This window comes from Micromesistius poutassou (assembly GCF_964030765.1).
Source record: "Micromesistius poutassou genome assembly, chromosome: 7".
Classification (NCBI taxonomy): Eukaryota; Metazoa; Chordata; class Actinopteri; order Gadiformes; family Gadidae; genus Micromesistius; species Micromesistius poutassou.
Window position 1 is genome coordinate 7,085,967 of NC_140277.1, and position 25,787 is coordinate 7,111,753.

The 25,787-nt window shown below is 41.7% G+C and overlaps 2 protein-coding genes and 1 pseudogene across 7 annotated transcripts; 2 read left to right on the forward strand and 1 right to left on the reverse strand.

Annotated features, from left to right (window-relative positions):
• Positions 1-1,001: 1,001 nt before the first annotated feature.
• Positions 1,002-10,808, reverse strand: mat1a (methionine adenosyltransferase 1A). The gene is made up of 10 exons (XM_084470937.1): positions 10,426-10,808; positions 8,378-8,455; positions 7,815-7,937; positions 7,252-7,364; positions 6,623-6,766; positions 5,325-5,450; positions 4,551-4,643; positions 4,123-4,305; positions 3,626-3,759; positions 1,002-2,756 (listed from the first exon to the last, which is right to left on the reverse strand). Exons 1-10 carry the CDS (start codon positions 10,490-10,492, stop codon positions 2,654-2,656), a joined length of 1,164 nt encoding a protein of 387 aa, XP_084327063.1. The 5' UTR covers positions 10,493-10,808; the 3' UTR covers positions 1,002-2,653.
• Positions 10,809-16,285: 5,477 nt separating this feature from the next.
• LOC311350163 (peroxiredoxin-like 2A) lies at positions 16,286-18,395 on the forward strand (annotated as a pseudogene). Its single transcript, XR_014684150.1, has 5 exons — positions 16,286-16,430; positions 16,720-16,811; positions 16,989-17,129; positions 17,504-17,668; positions 17,954-18,395. The product of XR_014684150.1 is annotated as a peroxiredoxin-like 2A (transcript).
• Positions 18,396-18,930: 535 nt separating this feature from the next.
• On the forward strand, positions 18,931-25,527 carry LOC311350604 (peroxiredoxin-like 2A). Of its 5 annotated transcripts, XM_084470674.1 has the most exons (8): positions 18,954-18,968; positions 19,944-20,079; positions 20,640-20,859; positions 21,171-21,350; positions 21,715-21,806; positions 23,834-23,974; positions 24,508-24,672; positions 24,789-25,527. In XM_084470674.1, the coding sequence occupies exons 3-8, from the start codon at positions 20,661-20,663 to the stop codon at positions 24,882-24,884; spliced, it is 873 nt and encodes a 290-aa protein (XP_084326800.1). In that variant the 5' UTR covers positions 18,954-18,968; positions 19,944-20,079; positions 20,640-20,660; the 3' UTR covers positions 24,885-25,527. The 5 variants fall into 5 exon arrangements, with proteins under 5 accessions (XP_084326802.1, XP_084326800.1, XP_084326799.1 ...); XM_084470673.1 differs by lacking the exon at positions 18,954-18,968 and having other exon boundaries at positions 19,518-20,079; XM_084470677.1 differs by lacking the exon at positions 18,954-18,968 and having other exon boundaries at positions 19,520-20,079; positions 20,640-20,700; positions 21,294-21,350.
• The last annotated feature ends 260 nt before the right edge of the window (positions 25,528-25,787 follow it).

The following is a 25,787-nucleotide window of genomic DNA, read 5'->3' on the forward strand; positions in this document are numbered from 1 at the left end:
TTTACAATAGTCTTTGAAGTATGACGTTGCCTTTTATGATTAGAAGATTGAGCGTACGTTCTTGCAAATCTACACCACAGATTCAGTCTCTGAATCAAGATTTTTGACTTTTTATCAAGGTGCTTGCATGGAGAAGGTTGTGATGGGCTTGTGTTTTAAAAGCATGAAATTCACCTGCTGGCATTACATTCAAACAATGCCTACCCAATGCTTATTATTGTAGATTGATGTTGCTCTTGATATTATCATGATAGTAATTATTAATATTGTTATTGTATATAACATGTTTACCCGTGTTCCACTGCCGTTATAACAGGAGAGTCTGTGCTCTTTCTCTCTGTTGCACTCAGGAAGATATTTGACGTCACCAGCTGTATTCAAGGATTAGATGCTAATTCAAGTCTCTTTGTTTATATGTTAGTATTGTTGTGGTTTTTTCCAACTTCAATTTGGGTTTTTATCAGAATGGAATGCGAATGTGACAGGAATGGATGTGTTTCATTGAATTATTGTTGTTGTTTTACATGTTGTTATGTTTAATTTCTCTTTTTGGATCCTATAGAGATGTATAATGTCATTTCTGATACGCCTTGGACATTCCTTGTTTGCTGGTTTGGTTTTTGCTTGTTACACACGACTGTGTTTTGATGTCTGTATGTACTAGTCTGCCTCTGATGCTGATTTATGATTGGCAGGAGAATTGTGTTCAAATAATTAAGATCTGGAGGAATTCGAAACAAAATGAGAGTTTTATCTGAAATGCAACAAAAAAGAGAAGCCCTATGTGCCTTACTTTCCTAACTAAAACCAAAGAGTTTCAAATAGTTTATTCTGTTTCAGTAAAATAACCATGAATGTCAATTTGCCTTCATATTTAACAAATAAAACTGCAAGCAAAGTTAAGAAGTCAATTATCTCAATTATATCTTGTGCTATACATATTCCTCTTTTATTTTATATTTTGCAGTATAATCAGGAAGGGAAAATAATAATTTCACAGATTTATCTTTAAAATATTGTTCTTTATTGTCGATAATTATTTACATTGTTCATTGATCCACCAGCTGTAATGTTTTTTTAAGAAAAGTGGAAAGGTTCAAAGTAAACAGGTCCACGGGCACACGTTGACGTGGAGCCAGTGGCTCATACAATCAGCGTTGGTTAACCGTCCACCGACGGCTGCAGCTTTTGGTTTAAGACTATTAACTCTGCCGTCAGGTGTCTCTAAATCGAACAAGACAAATCTTTTACTTTCCTGTCCTACGGCCCATAGCAGAAGCACGTCTGGTTCTACACTGTAGGTACAAAATGTAAGCAGAAGATTGTCCAATCTCGCTTTGCATATGACTGATATGGAAAACACAGCAGCAGCAGCAGGACTCCAATCAAAGTCAACCTGTGCCTTCACCTTTACCATAAGGGAGATTTGAGATGTGTATATGTCTCCAATGCTTAAGACTTCTCAGCACCAATTATAGCAATCACAGAAGATTATGTCACAGTTTAAGTACAAACGATCCATAGATAAAACAAGTGTTTCTTATCAGACAATTGAAACAATGGGACCCCATGTTTGTCTAGCAATGTCATGTGGAAAGCCCAGGCATGGAAACTAATGCATCATAATTCATGTCGGGGGGAGATGATTTGAATAACAAGAAACTGTTGAAACATAAGTTTGAATGAACACAAACAGACGTCTCCACTAAGTGACCTATTGCTGTTGTTATTTGTATCTTAAATAAAATCGTTTTTCATACAAAAACAAAAAATGTTTTTCTTTTAAGTAAATTGGATAACACATGAGATATTGTAAGACAACTATCAAGCCCACGGAAGAGTGGTTTGAAAAGCACCATTTAGAGATCAAGAGGTTTGTTTGGGTACAATTTCCGAATTCAAAAGGGATATTCTCTGCTTTGGGATTGTATTTGTATTTGTTAAGTTTAACCGTTATTACTGTAGAAGGATTCTGGCTTGTGGTGGCACTCTAATGTTGAATAATGAATGCTCACACAGTTGCATCGGTAGGGAAATTCACTATTTGCTATGTCTCGGCTTAACCTGATCGTCTTTCGAGGACGTCAAATATTATATAGATGGAATCCAAACCCTGACACAAATTAAAGCAAATCACCTCTACAGCATACGATACTTCCCTGTATATAAATAAATTTCTGCTTTTCAATGACCATAAGAGAAATGGTTTGACAAAAGGCACAAAAGTATGACCTGAGTATGAAAAACCGTCCCAAAAAGAGGTTAAATGTTCATAAGATGACTGTTATTATTACATTTAACACTTTCTTTTGTGTACTCTTCTCTGTGTAACTTATGTGGTCCTGTCTCTCAATATTTAGACCTTGCTTGTGAATGGATAGCCTTCCTCCTCCTCAGATACAAGGGTTAGTCAATCAAACTGCCCCACTCCTTTCTCTTGCTATACTGGTCTTGTTTTGGTGGAACAAACCTCAACCCGAAAATCTAAAACTTAAAACTATATCCCTAACATTGGCCGCATGTATTCTTGTGATGACACACCATATCGTTGGTAGGAAGTGGGGGTACCAAGACAAAATGAATGAGTCCTTTGTATCTGTAGTCCGTAAGAAGGTGTAGTTGTGGTTGTGTTCCAGGCGGGTGTTGGGGATGTTTAATGGACCAGCTTCTTGGGCATCTCCCATGTGAACTCTGGGCGGCCAAAGTGGCCGTAGGAGGCTGTCTCCTGGTAGATGGGCCTCTTCAGGTTCAGCTCCCTGCCAGACACACATAATGGAATTTGAGTTGACTGATGCATGACAGAAAGGCAGTGGTGTACTGGTTAGGGTGTTTGGCTCTCAGCAAAAAGGTTGTGAGTTCAAACTCCAATGCCTTCCAATGGCCTATCTGTATCAAAATGCCTAACCTGTACCTCCTTATTAATAACATGTATATAGGGTGTCCCCTATAGACACCCTGTACACAAATCGCTGAAGGAACAAAATAAAATCCATTCTCCAGGACCCACATCACCCCAGTCACATCCTGTTCAGATGGAGAAGCTACGGTCGGGTGCTGAGACACCATCGCCTAGAGACTATCAGAGCAAAGAGGAAGCGGTTTCACAACAGTTTTTACCCAGCAGATGCGCACACACACACACACACACACACACACACACACACACACACACACACACACACACACACACACACACACACATATACACACACCTACCTCCTCTTCTCACACATAACACATAACATATTTATTAGTATATTTATTAGATTGTGGACCTTTTTACTCCGTGGACTGTTTTACGTGTTTAATAATATGTAGTAATATATAAAAATATATAAAATTTAATAATAGTTTTTTTTTCTTTTAAAAAATCATTGCCTGAGTGAACCATACAATAATCCCAATGCCCCTGTGCACCTGTACTTGGACAAATGGCAAGATAAACACTTGAACTTGAACTTGAACATTATGTCCCGTAAAAACAATCAATCTAAATCACTTTCGATAAAAGCATCTTCTGAATATTAAATTTGAATTTTAAACTAATTTATTATACATTTGTTGATTTAGTATTAGCTGTGAATGGACCCGTGAACGGGCCTGTCAGATCTATGTCATTATTTACCTGACGATGACACCTGGCCGCAGGTCGAAGTTCTTGTTGACGATGCGCAGCAGATCTCCCTCTGACTTCTGAGAAGAGCCGTACGTGAACAGGGAGATGGAGAGGGGGTGGGCCACGCCGATGGCATAGGACACCTGCAAGACAAGGCACAGGCTAGGTTTAACCACCACAACTAATTTGTCTTGAACATTGTTACTAGTGTTTATTAGTTTATTAAATTATCTGTATTAATTTGTCCTCACATGATCCCACCCGCTCCTTACTCAACCCATTGTCTCATTTGCATATAATTAGCATATTAGACTGTGATAGGCTAAATTCACTTGCTGAGTCACAAATTGTGATTGTAGTTGTATGTACTCATGGATGGATTAAACTGTTCGCTAAATAGCATGCATCAAATAAGAATGTGGTGGTGGTGGTGGTGGTGGTGGTGGAGTCAAAGTAAAGTAGACAGAGCGAGGGGGGTAAACTGATCGGTACAGGAGTGTCCTCACCTGGACCAGCACTCTCCGGCACAGCTTGGCCTTCACCAGGGACTTGGCCACCCAGCGGGCAGCGTAGGCAGCAGAGCGGTCCACCTTGGAGAAGTCCTTGCCGGAGAAGGCTCCTCCGCCGTGCGCACCCCACCCACCGTACGTGTCCACGATGATCTTCCTGCCCGTCACCCCGGCATCACCCTGCGAAGGACAGACAGTTATATTAGCGCCCCAATTTGTTATTGGATTATTTTCATCATCATCCCTGTCATCCTCCTCATCATATGGGTAGCTGCATGATATTGCCGATATTCATCACTCGTTAAAAATGTTAGCGCTCTGAAATAAAATAGATTTGATCCCGTGTGGCAGTTAAAAGTGAAAACTTGATTAAAAAAAAAAGTCATTGTGTGTTTGTGTGTCTCCATGTGTGCCTTGGATCTTACCTGAGGCCCTCCAATCACGAAGCGGCCGCTGGGCTGCAGGTGGTAGATGGTCTGGTCATCCAGGTACTTAGCAGGGACCACTGCTTTGATCACCTACCAGAAACAACATTCAGATTTACCTCACAACTCTACAAGTACAATCCATCCACATCCTATCCACTCTGTGCTGTTTCTCATCTCATGTTTTAGTCAGAATAAATGCTATTTAGAATTCATATGCAATCTTTTATTCTTTGGACCAAATCCAGATTCCAATCATTTATTATTGTAGTAAAGAAGGGCACTATGTGTAAATGCATAGAAATGTGACCCTGGTTGAACTAACCAGCTCATAGAACTCTATCTGATATTCAGTGACAAAACAATGTGTAACCTCCAGGATGGCTGCAGATTACTTAACATTCTAGGCCTTATGAAGACTTTAACACCAACTTGAACAACCCTAACTTAACACACCACACTGTATGTCCAGACATCCCACAGGCCAACAGATAGACAGAAAGACGTACAGACAGTCAGTCAGTACAGACAGAAATATAGACAGAAAGACTGACAGACAGGTCGACAGACTGTCCAGAGAGACACTACAGACAGACAGACAGAGAGACAGACAGACAGACAGACAGACAGACAAACAGACAGACCGACAGACAGAGAAACAATCATTCAGTCAGACAGTAGAGACAGTTCAGACAGACAGAAAAACAGACATTATAGATAAACAAATAATACAGACAACCAGACAGACAGCCAGATGGACAGACATGTACGTACCTTCTCTTTGAGCATGGCTTTCTGCTCCTCCAGGGTGATGTAGTCATCGTGCTGGACGGAGATGACCACGGTGTGGACCCTTATGGGGATGACGGCTCCGCCCTGCTGTTCGTAGTGCACCGTCACCTGGTGGAGGGGAGGACCAATGTGAAGCCATGTGTTAACACCAGCTGTTCATACGCTTATTACACTGAGCTTCATTCATCTGGACATGTGAAGGGGACAAAGATAAGGCCTGATAAAGGCGCATTGACTAAATAATGTTGTATGCTCTGAATTTGTTTGACTGAGTATATATATGGTTATATATCCAGTCCTAACTGAACACGTTTTTTGGCGAAAACGATAATGCGCAGATTGGGAGAGTTTTATCAATTGCGTTGGCCCTGAACGTTGGCCCTGAACAAAAAAAGTTGACATACCAACCAAACTAGCAAACTGCAAAGGGACAAACTTAATAGACCCCCCCACCCCAACGTTGGAGTGTAAAAACAAAAAGACTTGATTCATTATTGCGAACAACACACGTATGTATGTGTGTGTGTGTGTGGTGTGTGTGTGTGTGTGTGTGTGTGTGTGTGTGTGTGTATGTGTGTGCCGGCATGCTTGTGTCTGTGTGTGCATGTGTGTGTATGTGTGTGTGGATGTGTGTGTGTGGAGAGGCAGGGTGTTGGGGTGGTAAACGAGACTGCAGCTGTCACTCCTGCTGCAACCTACACCCCATGGACAGAAGCAATAAACAGGGTCCCCAACACTATGGATCACAACTGAAAAAGAAGCCCCTTACTGCTGCTAAATTTCTGAGTTGTGAGTTTTTATGTGGTCACCAGACTTAAGTTTGTTGTGTCTTAATGGCCGGTCAGTGGGTCAACAGGTTCATGAATCACTGTAACCCCCTCCCCATACCTACTCCAACTAAGACTACAGTTGGTTTAACAAGCAGGCATTAATAGTCTGATCCGATTATTACAATTATTTGTACGCCATTTAATAAAGGCGCATTGGTGGATTGGAGGATTAGACTAAATTCCTTCAGTTCTTTGTTTTCATTTTATTATTTGCTCCCTGCACGCGCTCCAATGTCCAACTAGACAGACAGACAGACAGACAGAGTGCTCTCTATTTAACTACCGGAGGGCGACAATCAAAGACTGCCGCTGAATCTTATCCAAGTTCTTTCATCAGTTTTTCCAAGGAAACGCAAACAAAACACAACACATGCCAAATTCACCCCCTCTCATGTTTTCTTTTGTTTCAAAATCTGTTTTGAAGAAAACTAAAACAAACAAGAGGCTCACCTGTGTCTTAGAGTCGGGACGCAGCCAGGGAAGGGTGCCGTTGCGTCTGAGTTCGGCCATCTTGGAGTTGAGCTTGTGGGCCAGGACGATGGTGAGCGGCATGCACTCCTCCGTCTCGTCTGTGGCGTAGCCGAACATCAGGCCCTGACGGAGACCGACAGAGGGTTATGTAGTTTAACTCTCTAGATCGCCATGTTTAGTATTATGGTGTCGGGAGAGGGATTTCATGTACTTTCATGTTTTGGGATACACATCTTGCTCGAGTTGGCAGACATTTGGGGATGGAACCCAGTACCTTTCGTCTTTAAGTCCACCGACACTTTTGATTATTTAAATATCCTGACCCCCAACATGATGTTGATTTATTCATAATAACAATAAAAAAACAATTGGACTTTATTTGTAACACCTTTTCTGGGGACCCAAAGAGCTTTATAAGAAGAAAGACAATCCCAAAATAAAGTGAAAGGAAATAGGTAATAACTAAAAAGCTTTTGGGCACTGGGGTAGTATGAGGGCTGTAGGGCTATAAGACCAGAGGCCTGGTTGAAGAGCACTGCAGTCCAACTGTTCCACGGGGCCTGGGTCTCAGCGCTACGAGGTGGGTCCATGTTCACCATGGCTCTTACCTGGTCACCGGCACCGATGTCCTCCTCCTGTCTGTCGACGTGGACGCCCTGGGCGATGTCAGGGCTCTGCTGCTCCAGAGCCACCAGCACATTACACGTCTTGTAGTCAAAACCTGCACCGGATAGAAAGGACGAGAGAAGGGAGTGGGTGAATGTGAGAGAAAGAAGAATGAAGAAAAATTACAGAATGAAGTCTTAAGGACATTTTGTAATGTGTTTGTTGGGAATCTCTGTCAGAGCTACAACTGGAGAAGAGCTTTTACTTATTTTTTATTTCCCCGAATGTGATTAACCTTTGTATTCTATGAACTGTCAAGTCGTTTATCGTAAGCGATTTACATAGAATTTGTATGCCCTTCAGATTAAGAACCCAGCTAGGTGGGAGGGACTTCTTGCTTTAGGATGCCTAACGGTTAGGAGGTGGACGTTGGGGGATCAAACCCCCGTACCCTTTGATCTGGTGGCGAACACCTTCCCGATCCAACCCCTACACTATCCTTCCCCCTGTTCTTCCATTCCTCCGTCCCAAATGTGATTTATCCTCATGGCCTCTTGCTCCTCACCCTTGTCGGAGTTGTCGTAGCCGATGTGCCGGATGGTTTCCCTGACAACCTTCTGGTAGTCCACGTTGGCCCTGGACGTGATCTCACCACACAGCAGCACCATGCCTGTCTTACACACCGTCTCTGTCGGGAGGGGGGGAAACATCCAATCACGCTATTTTCTTATTCATTACTAAATAGCGCTTTAATCCAAAGGGATCTACACTAACCTTTTTTTTCCCATACATACAATTTTCAATACAGTCAGTTACATAAAAGGCAGGGAGTTGGGGGCATCTTGCTTAAAGATGTCTACAGGAAGATTGAGGACTGTATGAGTTTAAATCCAGGAGCTTTTGGCTGGGCTTTAAACAGCCCAAACAGCCACCACCACTTGACTCCATATAGTGTCACTTCGACCGGATGTTCCAGGTTTGCGACCTCAGCTGAGCTCAGAAAGGCTTTATCTGGCAAGTATCCAAAGGTTGATATCAGAACACAATAAATAGTGTGAATAACCTCTGTGAGTGAGTTTTCTTCAGCTCCATACTATTCTTTTTGTTTAGGTGTACTTCATTTCTTACCACAGGCTACTTTTGCATCAGGGTCCTGCTTCAGATGGGCGTCCAGGACAGCGTCACTGATTTGGTCACAGATTTTATCTGTGGACAGGAGAAATATGGAAGAGAACCATTCATATGACTGAACCAAATGCCACCGTTTGTAAAGAACGTGAGCTGTTTAGACACAGTAAGCCCAGAGTACAATGGGACTTAACAAGTATGAATGCAGGTTTGACTGGTAAATCCAACTACAATGCTGGATTTGACCCATTTTGATCTGAAAACTATGTTGGTATGGTTATGTGCGTTTATGCGTTGCGTTTGTGGTGATGTATTTGTGCCCTGGGATATTTTTTGACTTCTTTCCAGGTTCTATGGTTGTATTTTGTGTGTCTGTGTGATGGGGGGCACTGGGTCAATGCTTAACCCCTCCATTCATCGCTCTATCTATTTCATTCTCTCACTCTCTCTCTCTCGCTCTCTCTCTCTCTTTGTGTGTCTCTCTCTCTGTCTGTCTATCCCTGCTGAAGCAAGGCAGCATGCAGGTTACATCAGAAACAACATGCCAACCTGACTTTGCCTTGTAGTACTACACAGTGTAATCTCCTGAATATATAAATATATTTTTTTCCCTGACCCCCCCCCCTAAGAGAGTCATTGAGGTCCAAGCATTTCTGCCCCACCCCCACTAAAATCCCCAATCCGCCCCTTGATTTAGGGCCAATAGTGGGAACGGATAAGACAGGGGCCTTATCAGTTTTATCAGGCTCCGTAGGTTAGTGGGCCTCCTACCAAGGGCATGCTGACCACAGGGCGACCTATCTTCAAACCTTCCTCACTTTGGGGGGGGGGGGGGGGATTTTAGATAATCTGGATGCATGATCCCATAGAACAATGCACAATGCAAATTAATGAAGTATTCACATAAGTATCCAATAAATTGGCCTTAAGAAAAAAATTCTAGTATTATGAAAAATGCAAATCATATGTTTATCGTTGTGGCATTATTGCAGGTCGCGTCAGTGCCACTCATCTTGGAAGATAGTATACCTGTTGGTGTTTTAAACTTGTAAAGTACAAGAGCACACAGTCAGTCTGTCACATATTCCAGTTGGAAATCTAAAGCTTGTGTCTAAGTGTCTATTTGATACAAGTTAACAAATGTTAAACTTTCATGCATGGGATTTTGTACGATGACACACTCCTCGGGGATGTTGCAAAACACAGATGGCAGAGGGCAGGCTGCATTTGAAGTGTTCTGATTGGTTAATAGGCCAAGCCACCTCAGTGTGCAGAAAATGCCAGCTTGGCTGTAATACAGAATTACAAACAGCCAGTAAATTGACAATACATCAGTTCATCCCACACTAAAATAACAAAGACTTTTACCAAACTCCCTCGTTCTGGTTCCGTTTGGTTTGTTGTTTGTTGGGGGGTGTACACAGAAGAACAGATGTATTGGGGAGACCCTCGTTTTGAGTTCCTTGCACATTTATTGCTAACTTGTGCAACCCTACACCACCATCCACCCTCACCGGGCACAGCTGCCCATGAGTAAGTTGGGATGTAGTACACACACACACACACACACACACACACAAAAACACACACACACACACACACACACACACACACACACATACCCACACACACACACACACACACACACACACACACACACACACACACACACACACACACACACACACACACACACATAGTTCACACACAAACATGCATGTGTCTTCAACAGTTGCGTCTCTATCAATGGAATACCATTCAAGTCATTCAAGGATGAGAAACCTATTCAAATATTTCACCTCAAGTGATGATTCACTATTGGGTTTGTAAATATAATTTAAATACTACTGCAGATCAATCCACACCTATTTGTATACAATGCAATGGCAAAGGGCAACATTTTAAGATATTATGTCAATCATTGTTTGTTTGCACACATATAAATGGGTTAGTGTTACCAGTTTCAAGTAATTTCATTATGTATTCAGTCAGGAGCAAACACAACAAGGAACCTGAAGAGACAGAGAATAAAATCTCAGGTATGTCACCTGGATGTCCTTCCCCCACGGACTCCGACGTGAACATGAAGGACCCATCTTCCAGAAGATCACTCATGTTGTCTCAGCTTCACCAGGTTCTCAAAACACACAGCTTTCAAAAATGCTCAAAGTCTCCCAGCGAGAAGGTCCAGTAGAAAGCAGCAAAGTAGCACTAGAGCTTCCCTTGTATTCCTGCAGGTAATCTTGAATGGGGGCCTGAGAGAGCGAGAGAGAGAGAGAGAGAGAGAGAGAGAGAGAGAGAGGGAGAACTAGAGAGTGTGAGTAGTGAGAGGGATACAAACAGAAAAGGGGAAGAGCTCAAGTTCTGCTCCCAATGCAGAGCCCCGGTGCACATCATCCTATATATGGCCAGGAGAAAACACATACACACACGTGCCCCCACGCACACACAGACACACACAATCTACTCGCCCACACTCCCTCCCCACACACACACACTCATACAAACACAAGCATCATGTGGACCCATGGAATAGACCATGTGGGGGCCTATGTGGGGGTGGTGGGTCGTTCGACGGGTAGGTCACTGGAACACAGTTTGGGTTCCACCACCACCCTACAAACCCTCCAACCACGACCCCCCTGTTTGTGACTGATCTGCGGTCTGTAGGGAGTGGGAGAGAGAGAGAGAGAGAGAGAGAGAGAGAGAGAGAGAGAGAGAGAGAGAGAGAGAGAGAGAGGGGGGGAAGGGTGGGGGACAGGGAGAGAGAGAAAGGGAGGAAGGGTGCGGGAGAGAGTGAGAGTGAAAGAGAGAGAGACCGACTACGAAAATGATGCAACCTGTTCTTTTTCTATTTTGAACGATCATATACCAACTTATATCAATGATTTGAGATAAAATGGGACATACATGGTTTTAAGACACAATGTATTGTCTCCAGCATTGAGAATTATGTATTTAAAATACATAATTATAAAAGTGTTGGTTCCATGCATAAATAGTAATATTCAAGTTATGTTGCCTTGATTGTGCAACGGAAGTTATGTCCTAACTTTTGCCTTCACCTGCTGGTCAACACATACTGGGGAACACAGTAGGTATACACCCACAATATACAACGTAGCACAAAGCTTTCAATGCAATCTCTAAAGTGTAAACCACACTTCTGTTTTTTTATTTATTATCTATATTTGTGCAAACACTGCTCTTGTTTTTTTCATAAATTTGTTGGTCATTCTTATATTTATTTAAAATAAATGTAATATATTTTGAGCTGACAATATTTAAAAACAGTTGCAAATCATATCTGTATTAATTAAGTAAGAAGATCATGAAGAATGCATTCATGTACCAACGGCATGCAATATCCATGTTTCAAAGTAGTTGTCACTCCAACCCACACATACAGCAGAACAAAACGATCAAGAAAGTAAAAAGTGCACTGATAAATTGAATAATGTGATATATGTTTGATTTAAGGGGAAATTCTTGGTTCAGTCAGAGGACTGAAGTTACCTTAGGGGAGACAGAGAGAGGACTGATGCCACGCTGGTTAATGACTGACTGGGGGACTATATTCAGCACCAACAAGATCATTCTGGTTGTGTCAGGTGGGCGATAACGTCGGAGCTCTGACGGGTCAACAACTGAAAACAATGACTGTTGAGTCAACCAGTACTACTGATGCTTAGAGACCTACTAAGCTAACTTTAAAAAAAGATGTATTATCCTGTTTATTGATTTATTGATATATATTCAGGTTAGGTTAGTTATAGGGATAGGGTTAGTATTAGGGTTTGGGTTGGATTATAATGCTATAACATTATTCTAAATAGATCAGAATTCGTCTTAAAATCAATGCAAACCAGCATGAACATTTTTCAAATCATCGATTCATTCTCAATTTTTTAGTTCCCCCTCCCATTATATTTAACTGGTATTTTTGGTAGTTTAACTGTGCTGTTCACATCCATTACAGTTTAACTGTTAGATTAAAGTTTATTGCTTGGTTGGTTACATATGCTTCAGAATCTTGTAATCAGCAGCCAGAACCTAAACAGTCTTTCTGCTTACCTGATCCTGCTGGTTTACATAACTGTAAGTCCCAAATGCCATTATCAGTCATCAGTCAACAGGTCATCATAAACAGGTGGGTTTGTAAAACCCCTAAACATAATGGATAACGTTTAAAGTTCAAAACCTTCAACTACGTCAACCGCATTCAAGCAACATATTGATAAAGCCCCCCAATGAACTTTGTTATGCAGCAAATATGACCAGTAACATAATATACAAAACAAATATGTACTTACTTACACCAATTCCCCAGCACACACCTACACATTTGGACAGATGAATAGCCAAGATAGATAGACAAGTATTAATTTTTCATATGTTTTAATATTATCACTTTTGTGGAAACATGTTTTTTTTGCCTCTTAATCCTTGCAATACACTGGGAAAAACGTTAAAGAGTACATCAGGTGTGATGTAGGTGGCCCCTCCAATGGAGCTACTGGCTTTAAAAATATCCAGACGCAGCTGGTCGGATTTCAAACTAGTGGCCTCCTTTCTCTGGATTCAAGAGAAATGTCCACACATGTTTGTCTTTATCCAAGTCCAAGGACACCTAACCCTGCTTCCTTTTTTTTCTATCATTGCTGTATGTACCGGTCCCAGCTGGCTGTCATGCTCAGGGTAGGCTTAATAACTAAGTTAGTTATTGGTTAAAAGGTTGCCTGCAAAGCAAACCAGACTCTTTTTTTTTAATAACTTTGTGCTTGACTGAAATAAACTGTTCCTCAGAATCACAATATCCTGACAAGCCTGCTTAAGGCCTAATGTTTTTGCACTGCTGAGTTGTGCTTCTTTAACAAACAAAACAGGCATAATGATAGTACATTCAAATCTACTGAACAATGATGAGGTCAGCCAGAGTGACGGTGGTCACGACCTCGGAGTAAACCCACCAGCTCTCTGATTGGCTGGATGTGCACTAGGGGTGTTTGGAGCGGTGACCAATCCCTGCAAGTGACAAAGTGGGGTGGGGTACAAATCCTATATTTTGATTGGATGTTGGTCCCAAACACTCCCCAGGCATAAACAATGAAACATGCATATAGCAATAAGCCATGTTTCCCAACTTAAAGTTACAAACTCATGTCTACACATGTGCTTTTATCCAATTATCAGTTACCTAGGGTGGTAGGGAGGACTACGTTAAATTGTATGCTGCCATCACTGCCCTGAACAAACTCACTACCTTATGTTTCATGTGCTGTTGTGTTTGTGTTTATGTAATATGTGTTCTGTAATATCTTCATAATAAATTATTGATTTATCTATTTGATGAACAGAAGCCTATTTCATGCTGAATATGATCAACCACATAAAACTTGAATCCTAACCATCCATATACCTAAAAAAAAGTCTAGGTTATAATATATTTTAGTTCAAGATGGTAATATACAATCTATTGACATACACACACACATCTAGACTGTGACACCAGAGGGAACGTAGCAGCTGGGTGTGATATCCTATCCTCAGCCAGTTGAAACTCAAGTAGTAGTTTGACATCCAATGAATGTACTCGTCCCACTATACTGGTGTAGTACTGTAGTACTACGATGATGCAACGTAAATAGTTTTCGAGAAGGCCCGCATTGGGCATAACCCAGTTATTGTTGGTTCAAAATAATCGGGGTGCTAGGGTAAATTAAGTCTTGATTATTTTATTTGTAAGTCTATAGGCAGAACAATTTGGGGAAATAGTCTTGTTGAGAATATTTTGACCAATATTGCGATTTAATATGCAATTTTTTAAATTTATTAAGTTCCTTATGTTCTTCTTATATATTCTTCCTTTTTTTAATCACAAGCCTTTGCGATTTGCATATCACGTTCGATTTCAGCCCTAGTCTAGACTTAGACCTAAACGATTTCTGCTGTCAGGGTAATGGTGGATACTATTCATGTCTGAAATAGTATGACAAGTTGAATGTTGGAAAGAGCACTTATATTTATTCTCTTAATTTATTCTGTAGGTAAAGGTAGGGTAGCAATTTATCTTAGAAACATTTTCATCATATTTGTTGTTGGAAAAAAGAAAAAAAAGAAAAAGAAAAATGAAAAAAATAATAATATATAAAATATCTCCCGTATCTGGTCGCAGGTCTGTAATAAGTATGTCTAATAATTAAATTCTACCTAAATTAAATGATTGGATTTCCTACCTGTCCTATCTACACACCCATGCACAGTACTCATTGCGCATGACCGTAGTCTTCTACAAGGCTCGGCAGGTTTCTCCAAATTGACTACATGTTAATTTTTCCAAGTATACAATCCATAAATTCACTTGAAAAATCAACCTGCATGCAATGTCATTGCATGTAATGAAGGTGTCAGTATTGCTTAACATAAAATAGCGAAGCTAGAACCGCTGGGCCAAGAAACACCCAATACAATCATTCTACAAAGCACTAACTAAAGTTGTAAACCTCTCTATAGGTTGGCTCACGTTATCCTGAGAGGAAGAGACAGGGGGCTTCATGACGTCCAGGAAGAAAGGAGCCCCCTGCGGTCGGTCTCTCACGTTGCTTACACTAACTTAAAGTTAAAGTTAACTATTTAAAAGCTACAGCCAAACACTGTCTGCTTTATGAATGTATTCCACAGTCACATACAGTGGTTGTCAATTGTTTGAAGGCATGCTTATTGTCTAAGTAGATTGTGCTTGTATATGTCATATCTTTATGTTAACCCATGTGGCAAAGGGATTTATTTTCTTTGATTATACATGGCTTATCTCATACGCATGTGGTTTATTATGTATTTTTTTAATCAGTAGTTTAAGTAATAAGGACAAGGTGACAATTTTAAGTAAGTATTGTACTGCCCTGCATATGATATTACAGTTACTGTAATGTAAATAACTTATTTAATGTTTAAGATGTAACTTATTTACACTGTAATTTTAATATGTAAATCCTTTACACTGTAATGTACTGAGTACTCATGGAAGGAGGATAAGTGCATGTTCAGTAATGGGGAACTGGGATGGGGGACACAGAGGGGTCAAAGTTCTAGGGCCGATGCACAGTGTGTTGTGATTGGTCAGTGCATGGGCGGGAAAGCCAAACCGTATATATATAATATAACATGAGGCCTGAGGCCTGATGCCAGATCTTTGCAAACCAACTCAGGTTTTGTTATTATTTCTGTGCAATTGATAATAAAGTCTTTATCTTTCAAATCTTCTCCTTCTCGACGTCTCGTATTTGGTTAAAGTGTTAAAGTGTGGGTTTTATCAACAATGATTCATAGTAGTCAATGATTCTGTAGGCAACCCTAATGTGAATATCAGTCTGATTTCTGCAGATATATATGCTATGGCTGGAGTAATAGTCACGGGTCATTCCTAATTAGTTCTTTCTGATTGGCCTTCGGTAAGCCTTTGATCGTCTGTGCTTGGTGCTAAACAAAGTGAGGAACTGCAGTGACCCAAACAGAAAGCCTTTCACATTATGGTGACATAAGAGAATAGGGTTTAGTGTGATTGGCCTGGGGAGGTATTAAAGGCTTTCACATTCTTGTTGGAAAGCAGAACAGATCAGTTAGATTGCTTATGTTAGTAGCTGGGAGGCACAGCCTGGTAAGGTAGAAATATGTTTCATTGCTCTATAGCTTCACAAAGTTAACACTTAAGATGAAATAATCACTTTTGAACGCTTAATAATCTCTTTGGTTACTAAATTGAGGGTATGAGGCGTGAGCGCTATTTATTTTCCAAATTACCAAATGTTTATGGAGAGGCATGGGAAATTGTTAAAGACATTGTATGTTGTTATATGATTATAGCTGTATCCTGATGAATGTACACCATTGGAGTAGAGAGGTGAGAGAATGGTAACCGTGACGGCCACCCTGAAGGCAGTAAGCCTGTTCATCTTGGAGCTGCTCAGCTCCTTTACCGACTGGTTCCTTACCAAACCAGCCTGGGCCCAGCTTGAGGTGCTGGAGAACACAGAACTCAAGACCACCGGAGGCAGTGAGTCCGTCAACATTGGCTATTACTATTTTTTACAATGGGGCAGGGTAGTTGGGTAGCTAGGGTGTTTGAGGTTGTCTCCCAAGGTTCAGGGTTCAAACCCCAAGTCACTTAAATAATAGTGTCTGCTAAATGACTGAATAGTAAGGCTGTTTTATACATCTGCATTGACTAGCCACAAAAGTTATGTCTATACTAACTAGAATTGATAATGAAGCAATCAGACCCAATGTGTGTGTGTGTGTGTGCGTGTGTGTATGTATTTTTTTTAATGTGTGTGTGTGTTCAGTCCATGAGAAGCACAAGGCCAAGTCTCTGTGGGAGAAGAGAGGGGCAGTGGTGATGGTGGTGCGGAGACCTGGATGACTGTTGTGCAGAGAGGCACGTGACGAAACACGTTCAAGCACACATCCACAAGCAAACACTATTACTACATTACTACTTCAATATAAATGTACATTTCTTAGGACTAATCTACATTAATTAATCACCTACACACCACAGTACATATAACCTTAAATGAATGGCTTCTCTCGCTCTTGTTCTCTCACCATTCAGGAGGCCTCTGAGCTCTCCTCTCTGAGGTCCCAGCTGCAGGAACTGGACATCCCTCTCCTTGCTGTGGTCAAAGAGAACAAGGGCAGGGAATTGGACGGCTTCAAGCAGTACTTTGCTGGGAACGTCTACCTGGATCAGAAGGTCTGCTCTCGCTCTCTCTCTCTCTCTCTCTCTCTCTCTCTCTCTCTCTCTCTCTCTCTCTCTCTCTCTCTCTCTCTATATATATATATATATATATATATATATGATAGGACCTTCTAAAACTAATTTGCGAGAGTGGGGGGGGGGGGGGGGGGATAGTCGAGTATGTTTCAAACCCCAATTCTCCCACTCTACCTGTAGGCATCGTGGACCAAGATGACTAACACCTACCTGCTCATTAATGACATGTGTCTTAACATTGTGTGTTTGTGTGTGTGTCAATCCTTAATCATCCAGAGAAATAACTTACCAACTAACTAATAACTAAACTGAGTAACAAATAACACAAGTGTTTTGTCTTCATGGGGGTTTAGAGGAACTTTTACGGCCCTCGAGAGCGCTGGATGTTGTTCTCCATGTTCCTGCGGGTGGGGGTGTGGCAGAGCCTCTGGAGGGCCACCCGGAGGGGCTTCATGGGAAACCTCAAAGGAGAAGGACTTGTCCTGGGGGGAGTGTTCGTCATCGGGCCTGGAGATCAGGTACAAATAACAAAAAACACACACACACACACACATACACAGAAGTAATTTAGCAGACACTTAGCAGACACCAAAGCGACTTAAAGGGAATTGAGATGTATGTCATTAAGGATCAGGTAGGTAGGTGAGGCATTGTGCTCATGGATGCCCTATACAGGTTAGGCTACTGATGATTTAGGTTACCTTTCAACCCTAACCACTCGGCGATCCTGCCTCGGACAGACTTCGTTTCTTATCTAAAGGGAGTGATGTCTGTGGTTGTTTTGTTCCTCTTGTTTGTTTCAGGGTGTACTACTGGAGCACCGCGAGAGGGAATTTGGGGATAAGGTTAATATGCTGGCGTTACTGAGAGCGGTCCGTCAGATCAGAGAGGGTCTAAGCCCTGCCAAATGAAGCTCCCAACGCTGAAGAATGGACTGTTTGTTTCGTTGTAGTTAGTTTGTTGTTTATGTTAGTGTTTGGAGCATGTATATAGAAGCATGTGTGGTTTGATGATGTCTTTATCTCACTTTCTCTGTAGGGCCTCAAATAGTGGGTCAAAAAACCAAGGGGTGACCTTAAAATATCAGTGCCTTTAATGTTTACCTTTTGTAAAGTTGTGTCATTCCTTTGCTTATGGCTGTGTTTACATGCCACTGTATGACTATGCTACATAGGCTACTATATTCATTATTTTAGAATAAATACTTACAAAGTACAAAAAAAAAATACAAAAAATAATAGTAGGCCTAATAATAATTATAAAATAATAATAATGCCAATGAATAATGACTGTTGTCGATGTATCTGACCTTTCTTTTGGTTTGTGGTTAATTCCGGTGTGTTTTAATGAAGAGCAGTTTCCAAACTGAGACGGGACTGTTCTGATAGCTGTACACACAGAGCCCAGTAAGGTTAGATTTCATCGAATATAAATAACACAAATAAACAGTTAAAAGTTATTGCATAAAGATATAAAGACGAGCCCCTTGTTGTTTGCGTGCATTATTTTCATTCAGTGAATTTGAACATAACTGCTTGCAATTATTTCAATATAGCATCGTGGTAGGCCTACGTATAATTAATACAAACACTAATTAAAGATGTGTTTGTATGGAGTCTTGAAGTGTACTTGAATTCACAGAAGATAGTATGGATAGTATGGATATCGGAACACAGCCCCGCCGGTTGAAATGATCCTTCCATTTAGCTCGATTACTTTTCCCTTAGTTTAGCTCGACTAGTACGCCTTCCGGTGAAGTCTGTTTTGGCCAGCCTATAGTTTTGACAGACGGCATTTTTCTTCACCCAATCGTGTTTTGTGAGTCGCTGCATTCATCTAACGCCCTAATAGTATAGTATACTGCACAAAAATGTAAAGAAATGTGTATTTTGTATATTTTGGCTCAGGTCATATCATGTAGCCGCGCTAACGTTATCTTATGTAGCACCTGTAAAGATACAGCTTAACAGTGTGTTGCTACAACAAGATAAACTAAGCTAAACTGGCTTTAGGTTTTATTTCATAATATTATAATCTGTTTAATGACCGAGACGGCGCCGTAGAATGCCATACCCGTGATTGTTTACAAGTGATTTAGCATTGAATGTTACATTCAAGATGAACAAACATCAAGGTCGCAGCTGAAGTATGATGTAGGACTGAAGGCACAATCTGTCTTCCAGTCCAGGTATTCATTAACATAAGTCGTAAAATGTATCAATGAGGAAATTCACTATAATATGTATGAGAGCCACAGTCAAATCATTGAGCAGGTTGCTGTGAACTAAAATTATTCCGCTTCAATTGGTCGGTTCTTATCGTTGTTTATTCTTTACGCAATAGTGTGTTCCTGCTACACCGGAGCCTGCAGTTTCAGTACCGCAGCCCTGGGACCGCACTCGTGGGACACTCACTTTCATTTTGTTTAAATCGTTAAGACTTTAGTTGTTGGCGAAGGCGAGTTAGTTTTTCCTAGAATGGCGTCGAACATGACGTTTAGGTGAAGGTCTACATTAAAATTGCTAATTTTAGCTGGTTAGACGTTTACGTTTAGGTTAGAGATTAATAAGTTTAGGTATTAGGTTAGAGGTGAGTTAAGTTAAGGTTTGGGCAAGGGTAAGTTTAGGTATCTAAAGATATGGTTAAGCGTGTTTTATCACGTTTTCATGAATTTATTACTCATGAAATTCCTTCGCCATCCAATGAATAGTAAACTCGTGTCCCTAAGCTAGTGTCACGGAAAACCAAGGTCCCTGAACTGAGGTCCTGAAACTGCAGCCTCTGGTATTGCAGTTACATACTCGTCTCTCCACGGGCTGAACGTGGTGTTGGAGAGGACTCTTCTTGACGAGGGCTTAAAACTCCATCTGGACGTTGATTAAACTACTAAAAAAGCTGATTTCTTTTTGCACCACGGAGGCATCAGCAAGTTAGTAATCCGTTTACACATTTATATTGCTTTATTGATTCGTTTATGATTTTTTCTTTTATTAGCAGATTGCTGTTCATATGAAAGTCTCTTTTATAGTTTCTCTGTGTTAATTCATTGAATGTGCTATATTAGTTGTGGTATTTTATGGAGTAGTAATAGCCGATGCATGTGAATAATATCTGCCTTTATATCTTTCATAGTCGCTTATATGTGTCTTCTATTGGCCAGGGTAAAGATGGATAGATGGATACATACATACATACATACATACATACATAGAGCACTATATTTATCCCCAAAGGGTTACAAAATGTTTGTGATACTTGCACAACCACATAATTTATTGTTGGGAACGCCTGAACAGAGAAACAACTAATGGAATGTTTGGGTCAGCTAGAAATATGAAGGAAAACTTAATTACGTTTTTGGTCAAGGATTCATTCCCGTTGGCTGGACCGGTCCAGCCGGTTTTCACAGTTTACTGACTTGTTTGTTTGACTTAATTGTTGGCAGTTTCATTGCAAATAGAATCATGTTTTTTCTCCACCCTTTTCCAGAGAATACCATAGATACTATCCATGGCACTGGCCTTGTCTCGGTGCTCAGCCACCCTGAGAAGTAAACTATTGTTGCGTTACCCTGCCTTAACTCTGAGAGGGACTCCTCCGATGAGCCAGTTCCCAGCCACAGTGGGCCCCTGCTCTATCAGGGCCCACACTGCCCTCTTTCACCTAAGCAAAGCCACAACCATCCCTGAGCCAAACAAACCCACTTCAGGCAAGACGTTACCCTGTTTTTCTTTAGTGTAGTATAAGTTAAGCATGTCCCTTACCTGTTTCCCCTAAAAACCAGCTCTTTCTGACTTTCTGTCTGAGTTGCCTGGGTTAATTTTTATTTTCTTCCAAAAAAACCTAAAAATAACCAAAATAACCTGCATGGCCTCTTCCCAAGTCATGTCATGGGAATAACCTACAAGGAAATGAATAACAGACATGAGTCACAAGCCAGGGATGGCAGTTATTTATCTTCATGTACATTTTCTATTAAACAAAATAATTGATTCCACTTATTATTTCCTTCCTTCCCAGTGTTATCCTCTGGTCTGGAGGGAGAGCTGTTGGGGATGGGGGTGTGGTCTCTGGGTCTGGGGGCGGTCGGAGCAGCGATAGTGGGAATCTTCTTTGCAAACACTGACCTGTGTTTGTCTAAAGTTGCACAGGCATCGATGGATTACCTGGAGGATGCAGACCTGCAATCCACCACAGAAGGTTAGAGACATTTTTATAATGTTGCATCAAAATTGGACTTCGGTGATCAAATGCCGTTTCTTGACTGATGCAAGATACATAGCGTGCAAATATTGGGAAAGAGACCATTGTATGTGGTCTTTAAGGCAAATCAGAAACATGTTACCTGGCTTTTGTTTGGTTTGTTCTAAGCACATACCTGACCTGAACTAGTGACCATAAGCATTTGTTTTCTTATAAAGATTGTACATGTAATCCCCTCAGTATGTTTTGCAGGTTCACAATATTCTGGAAAACGTACCCATTGAACCGTAGACCAAATAATAAAACAGCGGAACCGAGCATTAACATGGCCTTGTTTTGTTGTTCTGCTCTACCTCAACAGATGGCAGGGTCATCAAGGCCAAGAGCCTGTGGGAGACCAGCGGAGCTGTGGTCATGGCCGTCCGGCGGCCTGGATGATTTCTGTGCAGAGAGGTGACTAATGCCGCTTTTCCACTGACAGTACCAGCTCGACTCGACTTGACTCGCCTCTACTTGGCCCATCTTTTTTTGCGTTTCCATTGGCAAAAAAAGTACCCGGTACCTAGTACCGGGTACTTTTTTTAGTACTACCTCTGTCGAGGTTCCAAGCGAGCAGAGTAGGTACTTTTGTGTGACTGCTGGCAACTGATTGGCCAGTGGCTATAAATGGGAATAATCACTCAAAGTTAAGTTGTGTCCGGCGTGGTTGTGAGTCCACGGACCCGCTCCCGAGGGGGACACTGATCAGCGTTTCGCTGTGTGTGTCGCTCCTTTCCCGGGGCTAGAGTTAGGCTGTGCGTGGTTGTGTGTGTCCGGCGTGGTTGTGTGTGTCCGGCATGGCTGAGTTCACGGACCCGCTCCCGAGGATCAGTGTTTCGCTGTTTCGTTCCTTCCTCCCAGGGCTCGAGTTTCGCCTCCATCAACGTTACCGTATGACAACAATAGACGCACAGTCGTTGCGCTTTTTATTTTATTTTATTTCCCATCATAACCTTTCCTGGGAATCAGGAAATAGTCTTGATCAGATTCAGATTTCCCGGGAATCCCATCTCCTGGGATTAAAACCTAATGACGACCCGCCCACGTTGAAGAGGTACTTTTTTAGATGGAAACGCAACATGCCTGGAACCAAACCGAGTCGAGTCGAGCTGGTACTGTCGGTGGAAAAGTGGCATAATTAGGATACTTAGTCAGGCTTAGCAACGAGTTCACACATCACTCTGTGTAATCTCAACATGGTAGCGATGACGGTCGTGTCCCTAAGTAGGAACTATTTGTTACCAGCACACATTTAGTTTGTCGATGTTAATACCACATACATTTGCCAGACTTTCTTGAAGTTCTGTAATTCAGAAACTTAGGTATCTGGACCTTATTTGACATGCTGAATCTTTTTGCCTTAAGGTCCCATACCAGGTCCAAAAACTCCTTACTACTGCCCGACCTTATGGTATTATGATTTTGATTATCTTAAAAATGGCAGAGTTATAGCAGATTTTATTCAAAATTAAGATTTTTCAAATGAGCCGCCATTATTCAACCATCCCAAGTCTGCTCCAGAGAACCCCAGAGGCAATATTTTTGTTTTGATAGCTAACGAAATAACGTCACAGGGTCAATTTCAAGTGACCACTGTTGCAGGTGCTCACCATCTACATCAGTCAATGGTAAATGGTCCTCATTTATATAGCGCTTTTATCCAAAGCGCTTTACAGTGTTGACTGACATTCACCCATTCATGCACACATTCACACACCGACGGCGGAGTCAACCACGCAGGGCGACAGGAGCAATTAGGGTGAGGCATCTTGCTCAGGGACACCACGACACTCAGCTAGGAGGAGCCGGGGATCGAACCACCAACCTTGCGGTTACCAGCCAACCCCTCCTGAGCTAATGCCGCCCCCAATGGGGAATGGGGAAGTCAATGGGGAAAAAACGCTGACTTCAACCATTCCGAAGGCGAAAAACTCAGGGTTGTCAAACATGGTACACATAGAAACCGTGCGTAAGCAGGCCTCTGTAAAGGGAAGTACTTCTTTGGCGACAGGGGTACCATAACTCACAGCCAAACCAAAACGATCAGCCCAATAGTTTGATCAATCGCTAGTCGGATTCAAAGCAGCCCAGGGACCTGGGACTTGGAGTGCATTAGCCTCAGTGGCATAAGCATGTCAGCATGCTCACAGAATGTGACGCACGCGACAAGTTGGCGCAGACACTCCCATTTTTCTTCAGAAAATGCACATGCGGCGACATGTCCAGTTATTCCTGTTGTATCTTTTGATCGAACTCCCACTTCCGGAGCAGTGGGAGCCGCTCCACACTTCCACGCAGGGAGTGGATGGAATGTGGTTGTCCAACTCCCGCCGGCCTGTGTGAACTCGTCATGAACCTCCACGGCCTACTCTAACATAACACCATCATTTCAAGCAGTGTCCCCGACTTATCTCCTTCTTGTGTTGTGTATCTTCTTGCAGGAGGCCTCTGAGCTGTCCTCTCTGAAGCCTGAGCTGGAGAAGCTCGGGGTCCCTCTGGTGGCCGTGGTGAAGGAGGACATCGGCACGGAGCTGCAGGACTTCAGACCACATTTTGCTGGGGACATCTACATAGATGAGAAGGTACACTATATCTACATAGATGAGAAGGGGCACTATAACTACATAGATGAGACGGTACACTATATCTACATAGATGAAAAGGGGCACTATATCTACATAGATGAAAAGGGGCACTATAACTACATAGATGAGAAGGGGCACTATAACTACATAGATGAGACGGTACACTATATCTACATAGATGAAAAGGGGCACTATATCTACATAGATGAGAAGGGGCACTATAACTACATAGATGAGACAGTACACTATATCTACATAGATGAAAAGGGGCACTATATCTACAGAGAGGAGAACGTACACTATATCTACATAGCGGAGAAGGTAGGTACACTATATCTACATAGATGAGAACACTATATCTATAACATCACACTGTTCCTCAAATGTATTTTCCAAAAATGAAAGTCATTTACGGGGGTGGTACTTTGTCTGTTGAGAATGAATCATGCATTCAAAGCCTCTTCTGTCTTGTTCCTCAAACATTCAAACAATGACGAATATTAAACCTAATCTCCCCTTCCTCCCTGTAGAAACATTTCTACGGGCCGCTGCAGAGGAAGATGGGTGGTATGGGTTTCTTCCGGCTGGGGGTGTGGCAGAACTTCATGCGAGCCCGGAGAGGGGGTCACCAGGGCAACATGATCGGCGAGGGGTTCATCCTGGGAGGCGTGTTCGTCATCGGGCCCGGAGACCAGGTTAGCCAATCAAATTTCAAAGTTAATCCGGCATTACGTAAGTGCATGTATTTTTTGTGGATGTAGTGATGGTGAACTGTCGTGTGTGTGTGTGTGTGTGTCTGTGTGTGTTACAGGGGATTATTCTAGAACACCGTGAGAAAGAGTTTGGGGACAAGGTGGAAATGGCAGATGTTCTAGAAGCTGTGAAGAAAATCATTCCTGCCAAATAGATTTAAGTTCATTTTAATTAACTAATACAGAGAAATGGCAGCGGGCAAGGAAAATCTTTATTTAATTCCTGTGTAATTAATTTGTTTACCTGGCTCTTGAATTTTATTCTGGTTTTGATTTAGATGTTTTAATTTTGCGTTGGCAGTTTGAAGTCAATTTGTTGACACCTGACAGCATTTTACCAAACTGTGAATGTTTCATATTGCTCTGGCTCTCTTATTTAGTACATAAACATAGAACCAAAAATACATCTTTCATTTCCAATATTTAATTGCATGTATTGTGACCTTAAAACCAGTGCACTATAGGATTCTAATGGTCGCATATGTTGGATTACACTTGATACAGATCTCATTAGTTATTATTTTAATTATAATTCGCCTTGTGCTGGGTACCCAGGCTGCAGTCCACATGGCAGATGGTGTTGTCAGCCTGTGTGTTATAATGAAAACCTGACTCTAAACTCTTCAGGAGACGAACAGGTTGGATGCTTCCACACACCGGTTCACGTACCGTTGCCATGCCGACGAGGGGCTCTGGGTGCTGCAGACGGGCGATGCATTATTTGGTGGGAGAGATGTTGTCTTCCTGTTTGGATGGCCTGTCAACTGCAATAAACTCTACACCTAGTCTTACAATGTTGCTTTTTATGATTTGTCTGATTTTATTTGTATAACAAGTGTCGGACATTGCAGCAAACACTTGAAAATGGATGACAAGTATATCTCCATGAATGTACAGTACAGGGGAGCAAATACCTTCAACATTAATCATCATGTATAAAAACCAGTTCCTTCAACAATCTCTAAAGGATTAGTTTCTGTTGACTGAAGGTAGGTTGTGGTTGAACAAGACGTGCCCTTTTATTTGGGGTAGAGGTGGCTTCTAGGAGACAGACTTGT